General features: G+C 49.8%; 5 protein-coding genes across 5 annotated transcripts; 4 read left to right on the top strand and 1 right to left on the bottom strand.

Moving 5' to 3' along the window:
• The first annotated feature begins 515 nt into the window (after positions 1 to 515).
• LOC131205609 (xanthine dehydrogenase/oxidase-like) lies at positions 516 to 5,009 on the top strand. Its single transcript, XM_058197781.1, has 6 exons — positions 516 to 670; positions 851 to 1,023; positions 1,086 to 1,944; positions 2,007 to 2,704; positions 2,772 to 4,127; positions 4,201 to 5,009. Exons 1-6 carry the CDS (start codon positions 631 to 633, stop codon positions 4,858 to 4,860), a joined length of 3,786 nt encoding a protein of 1,261 aa, XP_058053764.1. The 5' UTR covers positions 516 to 630; the 3' UTR covers positions 4,861 to 5,009.
• A 2,012-nt stretch (positions 5,010 to 7,021) lies between these two features.
• Positions 7,022 to 11,322, top strand: LOC131205610 (uncharacterized). Its single transcript, XM_058197782.1, has 6 exons — positions 7,022 to 7,061; positions 7,229 to 7,401; positions 7,482 to 8,022; positions 8,083 to 8,406; positions 8,471 to 11,122; positions 11,190 to 11,322. The coding sequence occupies exons 1-6, from the start codon at positions 7,022 to 7,024 to the stop codon at positions 11,258 to 11,260; spliced, it is 3,801 nt and encodes a 1,266-aa protein (XP_058053765.1). The 3' UTR covers positions 11,261 to 11,322.
• A 60-nt stretch (positions 11,323 to 11,382) lies between these two features.
• On the bottom strand, positions 11,383 to 13,784 carry LOC131211295 (esterase B1-like). The gene is made up of 8 exons (XM_058204714.1): positions 13,705 to 13,784; positions 13,446 to 13,607; positions 13,253 to 13,390; positions 12,857 to 13,007; positions 12,402 to 12,793; positions 12,001 to 12,345; positions 11,678 to 11,932; positions 11,383 to 11,600 (listed from the first exon to the last, which is right to left on the bottom strand). Exons 1-8 carry the CDS (start codon positions 13,705 to 13,707, stop codon positions 11,400 to 11,402), a joined length of 1,647 nt encoding a protein of 548 aa, XP_058060697.1. The 5' UTR covers positions 13,708 to 13,784; the 3' UTR covers positions 11,383 to 11,399.
• Positions 13,785 to 13,975: 191 nt separating this feature from the next.
• LOC131211305 (esterase B1-like) lies at positions 13,976 to 16,259 on the top strand. The gene is made up of 4 exons (XM_058204726.1): positions 13,976 to 14,201; positions 14,615 to 14,752; positions 14,816 to 15,355; positions 15,425 to 16,259. Exons 1-4 carry the CDS (start codon positions 14,067 to 14,069, stop codon positions 16,217 to 16,219), a joined length of 1,608 nt encoding a protein of 535 aa, XP_058060709.1. The 5' UTR covers positions 13,976 to 14,066; the 3' UTR covers positions 16,220 to 16,259.
• A 169-nt stretch (positions 16,260 to 16,428) lies between these two features.
• Positions 16,429 to 17,539, top strand: LOC131211325 (charged multivesicular body protein 6). Its single transcript, XM_058204749.1, has 4 exons — positions 16,429 to 16,603; positions 16,677 to 16,786; positions 16,848 to 17,281; positions 17,340 to 17,539. The coding sequence occupies exons 1-4, from the start codon at positions 16,532 to 16,534 to the stop codon at positions 17,369 to 17,371; spliced, it is 648 nt and encodes a 215-aa protein (XP_058060732.1). The 5' UTR covers positions 16,429 to 16,531; the 3' UTR covers positions 17,372 to 17,539.
• Positions 17,540 to 17,668: the final 129 nt, after the last annotated feature.

Genomic DNA, 17,668 nt, shown 5'->3' with positions numbered 1-17,668 from the left:
TTGTGCGGCATCTCGCACTCTCCAAACAATGCACTACGATTTTATCTATGGCAAATCGCTACACACTGTGCCGTCCATGAAATGACGTGCTCTGTACTAGCACAATTACTTACGCTCGTCGCTCAGGCTGGAACATGGACGGATGGTGTGGTCCAACATTCGCACTATTCGGATGGCATCATGCGGTCCCACACATACGCACCTATCCTAATTACAGTAGATGACTTTGCACCTTTGATTCGCCCACTGGGGGGCTCGATAACGTGGAGCCAATTTTGGACTCTTAAACTAGAGAATCGTCGCGTACACGCCCCACTCGCTGACGATCAGTCGTAGTGAGCGGTGCTCTCAACCCATTGCCTGATTGCCATTTCGCAGTTTCATTCCAACCCTAGTTCGATTAAACCGTGCCTCCGAGTGCCTCTGTGTCCTTCCGTTTTAACCCGTAACTTGCGTATCACCGAATAGTACAAGAAACACAGTAATTTTTGAAAACCAATCACGAAAAGGTGATTTCCTAGGTTGTGCAAAATACCGTAAAGACGACACTGTTATCATTGCCTACTGTTGTGAAATAGCTCTTCACTGGGTGTACCGTTTCTGCGACTTCTGCTTCAAAACTGCTCCATCATGGAAGTGATTTTCTCCATCAACGGCAAACCTTATCAAAGTGAGTCCAACCTATTTTCTGACGTAACATATCTTGTGATAGCGATTACAATACTATCGGTCGTGTGTTTGTGTGTTGTAACGTTTATTTCAATTCAATTTGTTTGTTTTTCTATTTGATTGAAATATCTATCGCTTTCTTCCGAAAATGATCTAAATTTGTGTTCATGATGAATTGCAGTTAACGCGAAGAATTTCCCCGTGGAAACCTCTCTGAACAGCTTCATTCGCAATCATGCCCATCTGACTGGCACCAAGTTCATGTGCCTCGAGGGAGGCTGCGGGGCATGCGTCGTCAATCTAAGCGGTGTCCACCCGGCTACCAGCGATGCTTTCTCCTATGCTGTCAACTCTGTGAGTTTTGAAATGAAAATGGCGATCAAAGTCTCGGTTTAACTCAATCTCATTATCTGCAGTGTCTATTCCCGGTACTTGCATGTCATGGCATGGACGTCACGACGGTGGAGGGTATCGGGAGCAAGCAAAATGGGTACCATGCAACGCAAAAACTGTTGGCCCATTTCAATGGCACGCAGTGTGGATTCTGTTCCCCGGGTATGGTCATGAATATGTACAGCCTACTGGAGGCTAAACAGGGCAAGATCACGATGGAGGAGATCGAGAACTCGTTTGGCGGTAACATCTGCCGCTGTACCGGCTATCGGCCGATCCTCGACGCGTTCAAGTCCTTGGCTGTGGATGCCGATCCCAAGCTGAAAGCCAAGTGTCCCGATATTGAGGACCTTACGAAGATTTGCCCCAAAACGGGATCCGCTTGTGCTGGCAAGTGTTCCGTGGCGGGCAAAGCTGATCCTCGCAAAGGGCTTCATCTGAGCTTCGAGGATAACAGAGAATGGCACAAGGTGTACACCGTGGGCGAGATCTTTGCGATCTTCAAAACCATAGGCGATCGGCCGTATACACTCGTTGGTGGTAACACCGCCCATGGAGTGTACCGTCGAAGTGAAGCTCTGGAAGTGTTTGTCGACGTTAATGCTGTCCAAGAGCTTAGGGTTCATTCGGTGGGTGCCTCGCTTACCATCGGAGCGGGAACTTCTCTAACGGAGCTTATGGAACTGATGACGTCATCAGCAAAGAATAACCCTCACTTTTCGTACCTGGAGCACCTGGTTAATCACATCGATCTGATTGCAAACGTTCCTGTAAGAAATACCGGTACCATCGCAGGAAACCTGAGTATCAAAAACCAACACAACGAGTTCCCGTCGGATTTGTACCTGATTCTGGAAGCGGCCGATGCCAAGCTGACTATCTGTAAGTTATGCAAAGACTGTAGAACTAGAACGCACTTTAACCCACTCATTTTGACTTTTCAGTGGAGTCTGAAGGAAAATCCGTAACCGTCAAGCCGTCGGAATATGCTACCATGAACATGGCAAAGAAAGTGTTACTCAACATTGTACTTCCTCCACTCGATCCGAAGGTCTACGTGTATCGGTCGTTCAAAATTATGCCTCGCGCACAGAATGCGCACGCATATGTTAACGGTGCTTTCTTGATCAAAACGGAGGGTTCAAAGATTGTGTCCAGCAACGTTTGCTTTGGAGGAATCACTCCCGAGTTTACGCACGCCAAAAAAACCGAGAGTTTCCTCAGGGGCAAAAACCTTCTTAGCAACGATAACGTACAGGGCGCGCTGAAGATCCTGTCGGACGAATTGAATCCCGACTGGGTACTGCCGGATGCGGCTCCTGAGTACAGAAAGAACTTGGCCCTATCGCTGTTCTACAAGTTCGTGCTGAGTATCGCGCCGGCTTCAATCAAGCGGGAATTCAAATCGGGAGGATCCGTTCTCGAACGGCCACTGTCCTCTGGAACTCAAAAGTTCGATACCATCAAGGAAAACTGGCCCCTGAACCAAGACATTCCGAAAATCGAGGGACTACTGCAGACTTCCGGGGAGGCAAAGTACGCCAACGATTTGCCCGCATTCCCGAACGAGCTGTACGCTGCATTTGTGCAAGGAAGCGAGCCGCATGCCAAGATACTCACCATTGACCCATCGGAAGCGTTGGTGAGTTTCCACATTTTCCTTTCCCAGTATGGGAACATATTAAAACGTGCACTTTGTCACCTTACAGGCCATGCCCGGAGTTCATGCTTTCTACTCGGCGAAGGATATCCCCGGCGATAACAATTTCATGCACTTCAAAGGGTTCATGGGCTCTCACGATGAAGAAATTTTCGCCAGCGAGAAAGCCCTCTACCATGGACAACCGATCGGTCTGGTGGTCGCAGATACGTTTGCTTTGGCGAATCGAGCCTCCAAGCTGGTGAAGGTCCAGTACGAGAAGACAACGGTCAGGCGCTATCCAACGGTGAAGGATGTTCTGCAAGCCAAGGCCACGGAACGCTTGCACGAGATGCCCTACAGCACGCTGGGTGCGGAGCACGAAAGTGCTCCCGAGGGTGCCGTCAAGGTCAAGGGTCGCTTCGAGATCGGTGGCCAGTATCACTACACGATGGAGACGCAAACCTGCGTGTGTATCCCGATCGAGGACGGCATGGACGTGTACTCGGCGACGCAGTGGATCGACTTCACCCAGATCGCCATTTCGAAGATGCTGAACGTTCCGGAAAACAGTCTCAATCTGTACGTGCGTCGTCTGGGCGGTGGTTATGGGAGCAAGGGAACCAGGGCCACGCTGATTGCCTGCGCGGCGGCTCTCGCAGCACACAAGACCCAGCGCCCCGTACGCTTGGTTCTGACGCTGGAAGCCAACATGGAAGCCATCGGCAAGCGGTACGGTGTCGTCAGTGACTATCAAGTAGACGTCGAGAAGGACGGCAAGATTACGAAGTTACACAACGAGTACGTGCACGACTCGGGCTCCTGTTTGAACGAATCGATGGGTCACTGTGCCCAGTTCTTCCAGAACTGCTACGATAACAAGGCATGGAAAACGGTGGCCAAGGCTGCCGTTACGGACTCGGCCAGTAACACGTGGTGTCGGGCACCTGGCACGACGGAAGGTATCGCGATGATCGAAACCATCATGGAGCACGTGGCTCACGCCACCGGACAGGACCCGCTCGATGTGCGAATGGTCAATATGGTGAAGGAACTGAAAATGTATGAACTGATGCCTCAGTTCCGCGCCGACGTTGAGTACGACGCCAGACGGCAGACGATCGAGCAGTTCAACCGGGATAACCGCTGGCGCAAGCGTGGCCTGGCCGTGACGCCGATGCGTTATCCGCTGGGATACTTTGGTTCGATTCACGCCCTAGTATCGATCTACCACACCGATGGGTCCGTCGTTATCACGCACGGTGGCATCGAAATGGGTCAAGGCATGAACACTAAGGTCGCCCAGGTCGCCGCGTACGTGCTGGGGATTCCGGTCGGGAAGATTAGCATCAAGCCGGCAGCCAATATGACGTCACCGAACGCTATCTGTACGGGCGGCAGCATGACCAGTGAGACGGTCGCTTTCGTAAGTATTTCGGTGCTCGCTTTGAACGTAATCACCCAGACGATCCATTCATCTTCCAATCGTTGGTCTACAGGCGGTGAAGAAGGCGTGCGAGATTCTGGTCGAGCGGATGCAACCGATTCGCGACGAATTGAAGGATGCCCCCTGGGAGAAGGTGGTCCAGAACAGTTACAACAAGAACGTCGACCTCTGCGCCACGTACATGTACAAGGCTAGCGACCTAGAGGGCTACATCATTTGGGGGCTGGCCTGCGTGGAGCTAGAGATTGACGTGCTGACCGGAAACGTGCAGCTGCGCCGGGTCGACATCCTCGAGGATACGGGCGAAAGCTTGAGCCCCGGAATCGACGTCGGTCAGGTGGAGGGTGCCTTCATAATGGGCGTTGGTTACTACCTGACCGAGGCGCTGGTGTACGATCCGGAAAGTGGGGCCCTGCTGTCGAACCGCACCTGGACCTACAAGCCGCCGGGAGCGAAAGACATTCCAGTCGACTTCCGGGTGCGCTTCCTGCAGAACAGCAGCAACCCGACGGGAGTGCTCCGCTCGAAGGCTACCGGGGAACCGGCGATGAACATGACCATCGCCGTTCTGTGTGCACTGCGCAATGCAATTTTGGCGGCCAGAAAGGATGCCGGGCTGCCGAATGAGTGGGTCCAGATTGGGGCGCCGTGCACGCCGGATCAAGTGTATCTGATGTCCGGTAACTCCGTGGAGCAGTTTTTGCTAAACTGAGCAGACACGGATGGGTTCCTAGTACTGAATGTTAACACAGGAAGGTGTGTTTAAAAACTATGTTATCCTTTACTTTTGCATTGTTGCATTAAAAAACTCTAAGCACAATGGGCTTTTCTATTTTAAGAGAACGGACTGGGCTAATAAAAGAAACGTTAACAAAATCAATATATATAAAAATGAAGTTCTGTCCGTGTGTTCCTTATGGACTCCGAAACTACTGCACCGATTGCAATTGTCATGGTTAGGAGGGAATCACCATCCGACATTCCCGCAACGGACTGCTACAGCCTTCTAGATTTCATTCATAAGGGGAGCTCCCATACAAAATCTGACTAAATTTCAGCAAAAAAGTGCAAAAAGCATAAAGCTCGAAAGTGTTTAAACAATTTTAATCAAATTTACCTGGTGCGAGTTTTGCCATGTATGCAACCGGAAGCGGGAAGGAAAGCCAATCGGATACAGCACCGAAAAGCCCTATCATTTGGAACAGAGTAACGGGAGGCGGAAAGGGAAACTGAACGAATATGTCACCGAGAAGTCCGATCGTCTGAAAAATAGTCTGATCGTCTGAGAATCTGAGAATCTGAGAATCTAAGCATCTGAGATCTTAGATCTAAGGTTGTTTATTTGATTTCTCAGATTGTTCTTACGCCTGGCAATAAGACAAAAAATGTAGTGCAAAACAAAGTGCTCAACTAAAGAAATAGAGAAAGCCTACAAGACCTATTAAAGAATTGTTAATGTACTAGATTTTTTTATTTATCCTAATAAAAATACGAACTAGATAAAATCCAAAATCTGTTTACTTATTGCCCCTGGGGTGGAACAAAGTTTGCTGGGTCTGCTAGTAAATAAATAAAGTAAACAACAATTCTCTTCTCGATACCTGTAAATTGAAGCAACTTGAAAATTATGCAAACTAAAAGATGCCAGATGCAGTGGTATTTCTGGAGCCAGACCAGGCCTTATCTTGACTTTCGAGTGTTGCGGGTTTGTGATGCTTTTGTTGAATGTGTCTATCTTTGGTGTTGCCCTTTGGTTTTGTGGCTGCTGATGGCAGTCGGGTGAGAGTTTCATAGGAGGTAAAATGTACCCAGTATATCGTCACATTTACCTGGGTTGACCCATCTGCCAACAATTGCTCAGATCGGCAGCCTTCTGTCTCGGTTGTGCCCGATCCATACTCCATCAATGAGTTTATTTCCATTTTTATCAATATTGTAGTTGAATATTTCCTTTCTTCTAGAGTATGTAATACAAATAACTTAAAAACCTAATTACACTATGAGCACAATAATCCGTACGTATCCAATATCCAATAAGTATTTTCTTAACTCGTTTTTTATACATCTCGTACGCTTATCGGGTTGTTCTCTCCTAAATTCCCTTTCTACACACATTTAATCGCGTTTATCGGACACCCAAAATAGCGGCGCGGCGCGAAAACATGCGTACCGGTTTTGTGCGCGTCGCATCATATTTACTGATGATTCAAAAGTGATTCACGTGGAAGCATTTTCGTTGGCGGCACCAATACCACCAGCGCACAGTGGGGAATTCGTATGGGAAAGGCGGACATATTTATTTTTAGGAAGAATCTTTGGACTTTTTTCAAAGTTTTTGTTTTATTTGTATGTGTTTCGATTAAATTCAACTTTCTATGTGCAACACGCGCGTTCAAGTACATTAAGTACATCAAGTACATCAAGTACATTACACTTTCGAATGATGTATAATATAGGTACATTACTGTTGCAGAACTGTGCTAACGATCGCGTTAAAGTAGCTGATAAAAGTTTGTTTTAAAGAGCCATTTTTATCACTCTGTCGACTTTGACAGATGAATTCTCGGAATCTACACAACATGGAAGGCTTAAAATTCGGATTTGCCATAGATAACTTATCTATTTTAGGCTTATATGACTGAAACTTCAATTTTTGAAATTGATTTATGATCGCCTTTTTCCCATAATGCAGCGCCGAGAAGCCGCGAAATCTCGCGCCACTCGGGTGTATGCGAATCGCGAAGCCGAACGGATGGCGTCCTATAAAAGCGACATCGCCAACCCGATCACGCAGTCTAGATGCTCGCCAGTGCCCGGTGGGTGAGGATCGTCGCGTCGAGAAGGGTTTTACTAGTGCCGGAAACGAGATAAGCATGCAGATTGTGTTCACTATCAACCGGACCGTGCATAAAGGTAGATCCAACAGTGTACGCCCACTGGAGAGTCTTATCGGACGATCAGTATCGGTCGATAAACAATCTAGACACACAGTAATAGACACCCGGGCGGTTCCTGACGGCAGCCGATAAGGAGTGCCCATTGTGCCCATTCTCTGAAACCGTTCCCATCTCTTTCGGCAGTCAATAGTAGTGCCGTCCCGATTGATACCTCGCTCGGCACCTACCTCCGCTACCATGCGCAGCTCAAAGGCACCAAGTTCATGTGCCGGGAGGGCGGATGTGGCGCGTGTATCGTTAATATCAGCGGGCAACACCCCATCACCAAGAGCATCACGTCGCGGGCAGTTAACTCGGTATGATCGATACGGCGCAGTGGATGCGTGATTAGATGACACTCGATGACCTTTTCCGATTACTTCCGTCACTCGGTTAGTGTCTCTTCCCGCTGTTTTCCTGCAACGGTCTGGACATCCTGACAGTCGAGGGAATCGGCAACAAGCTGAAAGGCTACCATGCCGTCCAGACACGGTTGGCGCACTTCAATGGCACGCAGTGTGGGTTCTGTTCACCCGGTATGGTCATGAATATGTTCAGCCTGCTGGAGGCAAACGGTGGTGGCCACGTGACGATGCAAGAGGTGGAGAACTCCTTCGGTGGCAACCTGTGCCGCTGCACCGGTTACCGATCGATCCTCGATGCGTTCAAGTCGCTGGCGATCGATGCTGATCCAAGTCTACTGGAGCTGTGTGCGGATATTGAAGATGTTCCGAAAATTTGTCCCAAAAGCCAGGCCGGTCGTAGCTGCCAAGGTGCGTGTCCCAGGGCGGCCCGATGCGAAGAAGCGAACGATATTCACCTCACGTTCGCCGGTGGCCGCGAATGGTACAAGGTGGAGAATGTTCAAAAGATTTTTCAGATTTTCGACCAAATTGGCCCCAAGTCGTACATGCTGGTCGGCGGAAATACTGCTACCGGTAGGGACTCCGATTGTACGAGATTCCATCGATGAATAATGACACCAACTTTCACTGCAGGTGTCTATCGGCGACCGCCCGAACTGGAGGTGTTTATCGACATCAGTTCCGTGGCCGATCTGCGAGTTAACTTCTTCAACGACGCACTCATAATCGGAGCCAACGTGACGCTAACCGAATTCATGGCGATGCTGGACGAGGCCACTGACCACGACGGCTACGAGTACTGTCGCGAGATTATCAAACATCTTGACCTGGTGGCCAACGTACCGGTGCGAAACGTTGGAACGGTGGCCGGCAACTTGAGCATCAAACATCAACACGCGGCCTTTCCCTCCGACGTGTATCTGTTGCTAGAAGGAGTTGGTGCTTGCTTGACCATTGGTAAGGAACCGTCGTTCTGGCTTTCGTGAGGACTGTACCTTTTCACGGCATCTTTTCTTTGTAGCAACTTCCGCCGTCACCACCGAGATCGTCACCGTTGCAGACTATCTGTCGTTGAATATGCACAAAAAAATCATTCTGAACGTGGTGCTCTATCCAATCGATCGCGCCCATACCTCGCTCCGGACGTACAAAATTATGCCCCGGGCGCAGAACGCACACGCCTACGTCAACGCAACCTTCCTGCTCAACATTCAGCATTCGACCGTAAAGTACGCAACGATCTGTTACGGTGGCATCAATCCAACCTTCACACACGCCAAAGTCCTGGAACTGTTCCTTGCTGGGAAAAACATTTTCGATGAGACTGTGTTTGAGCAAGCCTTAGCCCTGCTGGAGGACTCTCTGGAACCGGATTCGACATTGCCGGATGCGTCGCCCGAGTTCCGGAAACAGCTCGCTGTGTCCCTGTTTTATCGTGCCATAATGGACATCGCACAGGAGCGCAATATACCCGTTAATCCCTTCTACTCTTCCGGCTCGGAAAAGGTAGAACGTCCGTTGTCCTCTGGCCGGCAAAGCTTCGACACGGTGCAAGCAAACTGGCCAATGACACAGCGCATTCCCAAGGTGGAAGGACTGGCTCAAACGGCAGGAGAAGCGGATTACATAGACGATCTACCGAACCAACCGCGGCAACTGTTTGGTGCGCTCGTCCTCGCGACGAATCCACGCTGTAACATCCTAACGATCGATCCTACCGAAGCCCTGAACCGACCGGGCGTGGAAGCGTTCTACTCGGCAAAGGATATACCCGGCACCAACAATTTTATGCCACCGGAGCTGGGCAATGAGAGGATCGAGGAGATCTTCTGCAGTGAACGAGTGCTGTACCACGGTCAGCCGGTGGGTATCATTCTTGCCGAAACGTTCGATGAAGCATACCGTGCGGCGAAGCTGGTCAAGATCGAGTACAGTCCACCGGATGGGCAGCCCATCCTGCCCACCGTGCGGGAAGTGCTAGAAGCGGGTGTTACCGATCGCATCCACCGGAGTGATGAAGTGCAGATCGGAGAACGGTATGAAACGGGCAAAGGTGCGGTTGGTATGCGCGGCAGTTTCGACCTTCCGAGTCAGTTCCACCTCTCGATGGAGTCGCAACAGTGCGTCTGCGTACCGATCGAAGACGGGCTGGAAGTGTACAGCTCGACGCAGTGGATCGACATTTGCCAGATAGCGATCGCGAGAGCCCTGCTGGTGCCGGAGAACAGTCTCAACTTCCGCATACGCCGACTGGGTGGAGCTTTTGGGTCGAAAATATCGCGCGCTTCGCAGGTGGCGTGTGCATGTGCCATCGCGGCCCACTACAGCCAGCGTCCCGTTCGCCTAATCATGTCCCTGGAGGACAATATGGCGGCCATCGGGAAACGGTCGGCCTGCGCCAGTAACTACGAGATCGAGGTCGACGAACGGGGTAGAGTAGAACGGCTGCTAAACGAGTTTTACCAGGAGTCGGGCTGTAGCCTCAATGAACCGGTGGAGAAGGTTACGTTTCTGTTCTACCGCAACTGCTACGATACGAGCAGCTGGAAGGTGGTGGGTCACAGTGTGTTGACGGAATCGGCCAGCACCACGTACTGTCGGGGTCCCGGTACAAACGAGGGTATCAGTATGGCGGAGAACTTTATGGAACACATTGCGTTCCGGCTCCGGCTAGATCCGCTGGCGGTGCGAACGGAAAACCTCCCCGGCGACAGTATGATTCGTCAGTTGATGCCCGACTTTGCCAAGGATGTGGAGTATGAACGACGCCGGTCAGACATCGATCAATTCAACGCAACCAATCGGTGGCTCAAACGTGGCATTTCGATCGTGCCAATGCGATACCCACAGTACTTTGTCGGTACGCTGCACGCGCTGGTGTCGATCTACCACGCAGACGGAACTGTGGCCATAACCACCGGTGGCATAGATATGGGGCAGGGAGTAAATACTAAGGCTACCCAGGTGGCGGCCAGCACGCTGGGCATTCCGGTGAGCATGATCAGGATGAAGGCGATGGCTAACATAACCTCACCCAACGCGATCGTGTCCGGAGGCAGCATGACCAGTGACGCCGCCTGCTACGCCGTAAAGAAAGCCTGCGAAATGCTCAACCAACGTATCGATCCCGTCCGCAATCGAAATCCCGGCGCAGGCTGGGATAAGATCACCCAGCTCTGCCACCAGCAGCACGTCGATCTGTGTGCCCTTTACCAGTACAACGTGACCGAAATGCAACACTATGTCGTGTGGGGACTAACGTGCTCCGAGATCGAGGTAGACATCCTGACCGGGAACGTTCAAATCCGCCGTGTCGATGTGCTGGAAGACGTCGGCGAAAGCATCAGCCCCGGAATCGATATCGGGCAGATCGAGGGTGCGTTCGTGATGGGCATCGGGCTCTACTTTACCGAGCAACTCGTGTACAACAACGACTCCGGTCAGCTGCTAACGAACCGCTCCTGGAACTATAAGCCACCCGGTGCAAAAGATATTCCCGTCGACTTTCGGGTAAAGTTCCTGCAGCGAACGCACAATGAAAACTTTGTCCTGCGCTCCAAAACGACCGGCGAACCGGCGCTCAATATGACTGTTTCGCTCCTGTTTGCCCTACGTATGGCGCTAAATTCGGCACGCAGTCAAGCTGGACTTCCTGACGAGTGGTACTCTATTGGTGGGTGATTTCGGCCACATTTTCCTTGCAATTTAAGAGAATAACCTAATGCACGCTTCAATTTCAGATGTACCGGCTACGCCAGAGCAAATTTGCCTTCTCTCCGGGAACGCGATCAACCAATATAAGCTGTCGTAGAACGCTTTTTTATTGTGCCGCAAAACAACCCATTCCAAATTTGTTGCAAAGTCATTACGTAGTTACCATTTCAGTGTTTAACATTCAAATAAAAGCAGAACACTTCGCTCTTAACAGTAGATGAAATACTTCTTTACTCCTAGTAAAGCTGCTCTCGTTTGTACATCGAGTCCCACAGCTTCATCCGTTCCATTTCAGGGAAGTCAACGTAGCTCAAACCTTCGTTGGTAATGTTGAGACATTTGTACGGCCCAATTACTGGTTCAATAGGTGCCCAAATGTCACCGGCAAGTCCACCGTTCGGATTTCCAGTAACTGCAAAATTGGACAGCAACTCAACCTGCAAACATCCATGCGGGCCAGTTGTGTTAACCTAGATTCTTTTACTGCTACGTTCAATTTGATCCTGCTACTCACCATCCGCAGCATCGTCCGGTACTCAAACGAATCCTGCGCCGGAATGTCGCTGAAAGCATTTTTGAAAATGTACGACAGATCGTCGGCATGGGCCGTACCACGAACGTTACGATCGCAAAAGTAAATCCTGTAATGGTTGTACGTATCGGAATCGACTGCAAAACGGTAAACAAACGTTTTCGAAGGCTTTTTCGATTCGATGCGCGAGTAGATCGTGCGGTGCAGTCCGTGCCAGAACAGTTTATCCGTCATCAGCTGTTGCGGGGGGAAAAACGAACGGATACGTTACAAATTTTCCGAGGACTTAATGTAACTGCCCGTACCGTAAGGTATCCATTTCGATTCTCGAACGATGCTTTTGTGTCACCATAGTAGAAGCGCTTCATTTTCAAACCAAAGTCCTTGCACGCTTGCGATCCGCGCACCAATCCCAGCTCCAGCGGCACCAGGTACTCGAAGTCCTTAAGATTGTCGAAAATGACTGGTCTTTCTTTGATCTCGCTCATGCAGAACAGGCCCTCTTCGGAGTTTCCACCGATCAGGATGTCGATGCCGCTGCTCCATGCTTCACGGCACATCTCGAGCGGACTCTTGGGAATGAAGGTTTTGCCGTTGATGTACGGTTCGACCACCGGGCCAAAGGCAAACAAAATCCGATTCTCCAGTTCCTAGAAAAAAACGGTTGCGATAAGCCATATTTTATTTAGCACTGCAAGGTACTTACATTCTGCGTCAGTATTTGTTCCTGTTTGACGGTGATGTCCTCCGCTGACGCACTCATCAGCACCTTCAGTGCACCCGCCTCCCCACCTTGGCCATTCCATCCGAGGGCTTTAGCCAACCGTTCACCCATGTTTCTCCGCGGTGCTGTCGACCAGTTGTTGAGCGTGCACCCAGACATCACTATGGCCCGCTGGAAAAGTCCTTCCGATTGTCCGGAAACCATGTGGTAGTGCACCGAACATCCACCGGCACTCTCCCCGAACAGCGTAACGTTTTTGGGGTCTCCACCGAAATTGGCAATATTATCACGTACCCAGCGAATGGCCAGATTTTGGTCCTTCAGGCCACCGTTCCCTGGGATAGCCAGATCCGGAGAATCAAACGACAAGAATCCTGCAACCGACGTTATGCAATGAGAACTCAGCGAGCCACACCAAAGTAAACTCTTCCACTTACCGAACGCTCCGATACGATAATTGAATGTTACTAGGACAATATCTTTCTGGAGAAGATAGTCCGGACTGTACATTTCGGTGCCGCCCGAGCCACGCATGAATGCTCCACCGTGAATCCATAGCATCACCGGAAGTGGCTTGACCGGTTTTAGCTAAACAGAGACAGGGGTTTTGTGTAGTTAAAGATGGAAACAGTGCGTCGGAAGTGCAGCATGATGTAATATTCAAAGTGGGCACTCAGGTGAAACATCAGGTCATTCTCTTATCTCCCCATTCATACGTCGCCGGGAGCTATGTTTGTGACCGATAACACGGTGACTTAGCAAATACACTGATCGATCGTCATACATTGAGCTCATGTTTCGACCAACTTTTCGCTGCAATCCACTACACTTACCTGTTTCGTGTACACGTTAATATACAGATGATCTTCGCTGCCGATGATCTTGTTCAACAGTTTGCTAAACTGGTAGCCTCCCGGGCCCTGCTGCGAACAGTCCAACGGTTCCGTCCATGGTTCCGGCAGCTCCAACTCCTGAGGAATACACAAATGAATAGGGTGTGCTCTTCACGACCACCGTGCAACCTACCTTAAACCTTCGTTCGTTGACCGGTGGTTTACAGTACGGTATCCGCTGGAAATTGAAGTAGTTCACACCAGTGCAGGCCACCTTCTTGATGCCGCGGATTGGCCCGTAGCACGTCTGCACAACGGGGTACTCTGAAGTGTCGGCCATTTCCGGGTTCACAGCCTGAAAGACGGGGATTTTGTTTGTGGGTTTACTTATCCTCGAAGCACCGACCGACGACTGATTGAGGTCAGCGCTGTTGAAAATGTTTACTACTCACCATCAACCCCACAGCGCCTATTATCAATCATTCAACGCAATAATGATAAGGATGGGAATTTTCATCTCCATCTCGATATCGTGGGGCATTTATTAGGTTGATTAAACATTGGTGCGATCCAGTGGGGCGTGTTTGGCGATAAACATTCTCGCAAGCGCGAGCAACTGCCCTCACGCAGCCAAACACGATTAAACCGTTTGCGTGTGTGGGTCACAAACGGCACCCGGTGAATCCGCGTAACAGCGAACCGCGCATGGCCAGTCGAAAGACACACCCCGGATCGGTTGCAGTGCTTGTGACTTTGGTGGTGCCTCGAAGCTCCCGATCCAGTGAAGTGATAAAGTATACAATCCCGAAAAATAATGGCCACACTAATCGTATCTACGGCCAACGGGCCGGTTCAGGGAACCAACAAAACTTCCCTGTACGGAGTGGGCTATGCGAGCTTCCAGGGTATTCCATACGCAAAGCCACCGGTTGGAGCGCTACGATTTACGGTAAAATGTTCCGCAAATGATCTCGAAATCACACACCGAAAACATCACCGACTTCCCCGCGATCGTTCCGCAGATGAGAGCATGGATTTTTCAAGGTCACAGTGCCGGGTTGTACTCAATTGCTCGATCGTACAGCTCTCAGCGGATCTCGGCCGCGCTTTGTGGTTGTAGGTTGTGGACAATAGGCGTGACATTGTGCGTTGGAACGTTGTCGCATTTTAACGATTCACGATTCACGACGATTGCTTATCTCAACGATAACCGGTCCGCTTTCTCGTGGGCCGTTAAAGTCGCGAGTCATTTAATGTTATCAATTGCCCTGTTGTTGCTAAGATGAAAGTTATGTTAATGGGGTATCGTTTACAGCGTTTGCAAATGATATGAAAATTGGCTTTTGCATTTTCCCCTTCTAGGATCCGGTTCCTCCAGAAAACTGGACCGACGTTTTGGACTGTACTAAACAATGTGACCCCTGCTATCACTTTGATCGCCGGGTCAACAAAATCGTCGGCAGCGAGGATAGTTTGAGGCTGAATATATTCACGAAAACAGTAAGTACTTTCAAGCTGTACTCGCTCGTCCACTATTAACTACGTACCGTTGCTGGTTTCAAGATTAAACCCTCTAAACCGCTACCCGTGATGGTTTACCTCTATGGCGGAGGATTCGTGGAAGGCACGAGCGGAACCGAACTATACGGTCCGGATTATCTGATTGAAAAGGACATCGTGCTGGTTACGCTCAATTACCGCGTTGGTGCGCTGGGCTTCCTGTGCTGCCAATCTCGCGATGCCGGTGTGCCGGGAAATGCCGGTCTGAAAGATCAACGTTTGGCGCTGAAGTGGGTTTCGGAAAACATTGTCCCCTTCGGTGGTGACCCGGCCAATGTCACGCTATTCGGTCACAGTGCCGGTGGGGCATCGGTTCAGTACCACACGATATCGGAAGCGTCGAAGAATCTCTTTCAACGTGCCATCATCATGTCGGGCAGTACGATGTGCGACTGGTCTGTCACACCGCAGCGTAGTTGGCCTGAAAAACTGGCCAAAGCCCTCGGGTGGCAAGGTGACGGTGAGGACGACGCCCTGCAATTTCTTCGCCAAGCATCACCGGAGGATATTGTGGCTCATCAAGAAAACATTCACGGCCCGCAGGCATGTTATCAGTTTCTTCGACAGTTTCTAGTCTAGATGCATGAGTGCTCAACTTTTTTCCACTTTTAGGAAGTGCAAGAAGGCCTTCTCGGGGCATTCGCTCCAACGATCGAGCCGTACGAGAGTGAAACGACCTTCATACCAAAATCTCCACTCGAAATGTCCCGCAGCGCCTGGAGTAATGCGATCAATGTGATGATCGGAGGTACCTCGGAAGAGGGCTTGATATTGCTACAAAAAGTGAAGCCTAAGCTTGCCGCCGTACTGGAGAATCCGAATTTGTTCGTCGGTAACGTGCCGCACCAACTCAGCGTGTCCGTCGAGCAGAGAGTGGCCTTCGGAGCGCAGCTTAAGCAACTTTACTACCCCAACAGCGTTCCGTCCCCGGACAATTTGGGTGGTTTCATTGACATGGCTACCGATCGAATTTTTTGGCACGGTCTGCATCGCTCCATTTTATCCCGTGCGAACCTCGCTAGCGCAAAGACGTTCGTCTATCGTGTTGCAGTCGATTCCACCTTTTTCAACCATTATCGAATCCACATGGTTGATTCAAACATTCGTGGTACCTCGCACGCCGATGAATTGTCCTACCTATTTTCGAACGTTTTCGCCACGGCACTGGACAAGGAAACAATGGAGTATCGTGTTATTCGTGAGATGGTCGATATATTTACCAGTTTTGCCACAACGGGAGATCCGAACTGCCCGAGTACGGCGAAGGTTTCTTGGAAGGCTGTACCAAAAACGATTCCATACGAGTGTTTCAATATCTCCAACGAGGGAGTGACTGTTGAGGAACTTCCCGAGCTGAAACGATTGAATGTGTGGGATTCTTTCTACGCAAACGATTCGTTATTTTAAGAGCGAAGAATATTTACTAATCGGGCAAAATAAAGCGTTGCCAATCACATTTCCAGAACTTGTTCAAAACATTTTAAATTTACAATGTGTGCTTAGCTGAACATTGTCCGAATATGACACGAACATCGTCATCATCAATGCATTGTGTAAGAACCTTGTTCAATCATTGACGGCGATGTTGTCAAAACAGCAAAATCAAAACAATACTGACTCAGGAGCAAATTCGGCTCGCAGTTTCGTTTTTCACCGTGTTTCATTGTGTGCACATAATTGAATTAACCTTTTAGTTCTCACAATAGGCTCCCCGCAACAATGGGTAATATATTTGGGAAAACGAAAACGAAACCAGTAAGCAGAGTGACAGAACAGGACAAGGCCATTCTTGTGAGTAAACCAGATCGCATTAACAACTTCGCATATTGAGCCCGAAATGAGCGTGCAATTAATATTGTTGCAGCAACTAAAGCAACAGCGTGACAAGCTTAAACAGTACCAAAAACGGATTGAAATATCACTTGAAAAGGATCGAGAGCTTGCGAAAAAATGTCTTGCCAGTGGACGAAAAGAGTATGTCTCCCGGGGGGTTGCATGTTAGATGTTGACAATAATCTACCTTCTTTGTCTACAGTCGAGCGAAAACGTTGCTGCGGAAGAAAAAGTATCAGGAAAAACTGCTGAGCAACACTGACGCCCAGCTGGAAACTCTCGAGAAGCTGGCCTCAGACATCGAATTTGCGCAAGTCGAATCGCAGGTCGTCAGCGGACTGAAGGTCGGCAATGAGGCACTGAAAAAGGTTAACGAGATCCTATCCATTGACGAAGTGGAGCAAATACTGGACGAGACCAGGGACAGCATAGAGAAGCAACAGGAAATTGACGCACTGCTTAACGGTGTGCTGACGGAGGAGGATGAAGATGATGTGTTGGCCGAACTGGAGGAGCTCATCGGGGCGGACCGACAGCAAGCAGAAAGCGAACCTGCCTCGGAGGACATCTCAAGCCGGTTGCCGGACGTGCCGGATGATGAGCTCGTCAAGGAACGGCGGGCACGCAAAGAGAAAGGTAACGCTAATATGTCGTTCGAAACGTTACACCACATTACGGCGAGTTTCTCTTACAGAATCGACCGGTAAAGTTGCCCTGGAGGCATAATGCATGGGCAGGGCGCCCGAAACAGTTGCCATCTGACCCATTTACAGTTAGACATTCACCGCGCATCCTGGAGAGGCCGATGGCCAAACGATTGATGTAAATAAACATGTTCCTAAAATGGCTTCGTTCGGGCGTGCAGAAATATTTTCCGAATGCAAAATATAAACTAAAATCCATTCGAGCAAGGGGCTGGTGAAAAACTGCTGAATTTATTTCGTTTCTTTTCGAAATACGGCCCTCAATATCTATGTATCTTGGCAAACGCGCGTTCAGTATTTGACAGTTGACAGCAGTGCG

Source organism: Anopheles bellator, chromosome 1, assembly GCF_943735745.2.
Source record: "Anopheles bellator chromosome 1, idAnoBellAS_SP24_06.2, whole genome shotgun sequence".
In the NCBI taxonomy this organism is placed as follows: domain Eukaryota; kingdom Metazoa; phylum Arthropoda; class Insecta; order Diptera; family Culicidae; genus Anopheles; species Anopheles bellator.
This window is presented reverse-complemented; position numbering and strand designations above follow the sequence as displayed.

Coding starts and splice junctions, on each gene's coding strand:
- LOC131211325 (XM_058204749.1), top strand. CDS start 16,532: ATGGGTAATATATTTGGGAAAACGAAAACGAAACCAGTAAGCAGAGTG. Junction 16,604..16,676: donor AACAGGACAAGGCCATTCTT/GTGAGTAAACCA, acceptor ATATTGTTGCAG/CAACTAAAGCAACAGCGTGA. Junction 17,282..17,339: donor GCGGGCACGCAAAGAGAAAG/GTAACGCTAATA, acceptor TTTCTCTTACAG/AATCGACCGGTAAAGTTGCC.
- LOC131211305 (XM_058204726.1), top strand. CDS start 14,067: ATGGCCACACTAATCGTATCTACGGCCAACGGGCCGGTTCAGGGAACC. Junction 14,753..14,815: donor TGAATATATTCACGAAAACA/GTAAGTACTTTC, acceptor GCTGGTTTCAAG/ATTAAACCCTCTAAACCGCT. Junction 15,356..15,424: donor AAAACATTCACGGCCCGCAG/GCATGTTATCAG, acceptor TTCCACTTTTAG/GAAGTGCAAGAAGGCCTTCT.
- LOC131205609 (XM_058197781.1), top strand. CDS start 631: ATGGAAGTGATTTTCTCCATCAACGGCAAACCTTATCAAA. Junction 1,945..2,006: donor CGATGCCAAGCTGACTATCT/GTAAGTTATGCA, acceptor TTGACTTTTCAG/TGGAGTCTGAAGGAAAATCC. Junction 2,705..2,771: donor TTGACCCATCGGAAGCGTTG/GTGAGTTTCCAC, acceptor GTCACCTTACAG/GCCATGCCCGGAGTTCATGC.
- LOC131205610 (XM_058197782.1), top strand. CDS start 7,022: ATGCAGATTGTGTTCACTATCAACCGGACCGTGCATAAAG. Junction 7,402..7,481: donor CGTCGCGGGCAGTTAACTCG/GTATGATCGATA, acceptor TCACTCGGTTAG/TGTCTCTTCCCGCTGTTTTC. Junction 11,123..11,189: donor TGACGAGTGGTACTCTATTG/GTGGGTGATTTC, acceptor CTTCAATTTCAG/ATGTACCGGCTACGCCAGAG.
- LOC131211295 (XM_058204714.1), bottom strand. Junction 11,933..12,000: donor ATCGAAATGGATACCTTACG/GTACGGGCAGTT, acceptor CCCCCGCAACAG/CTGATGACGGATAAACTGTT. Junction 11,601..11,677: donor ACCGGACGATGCTGCGGATG/GTGAGTAGCAGG, acceptor GGATGTTTGCAG/GTTGAGTTGCTGTCCAATTT.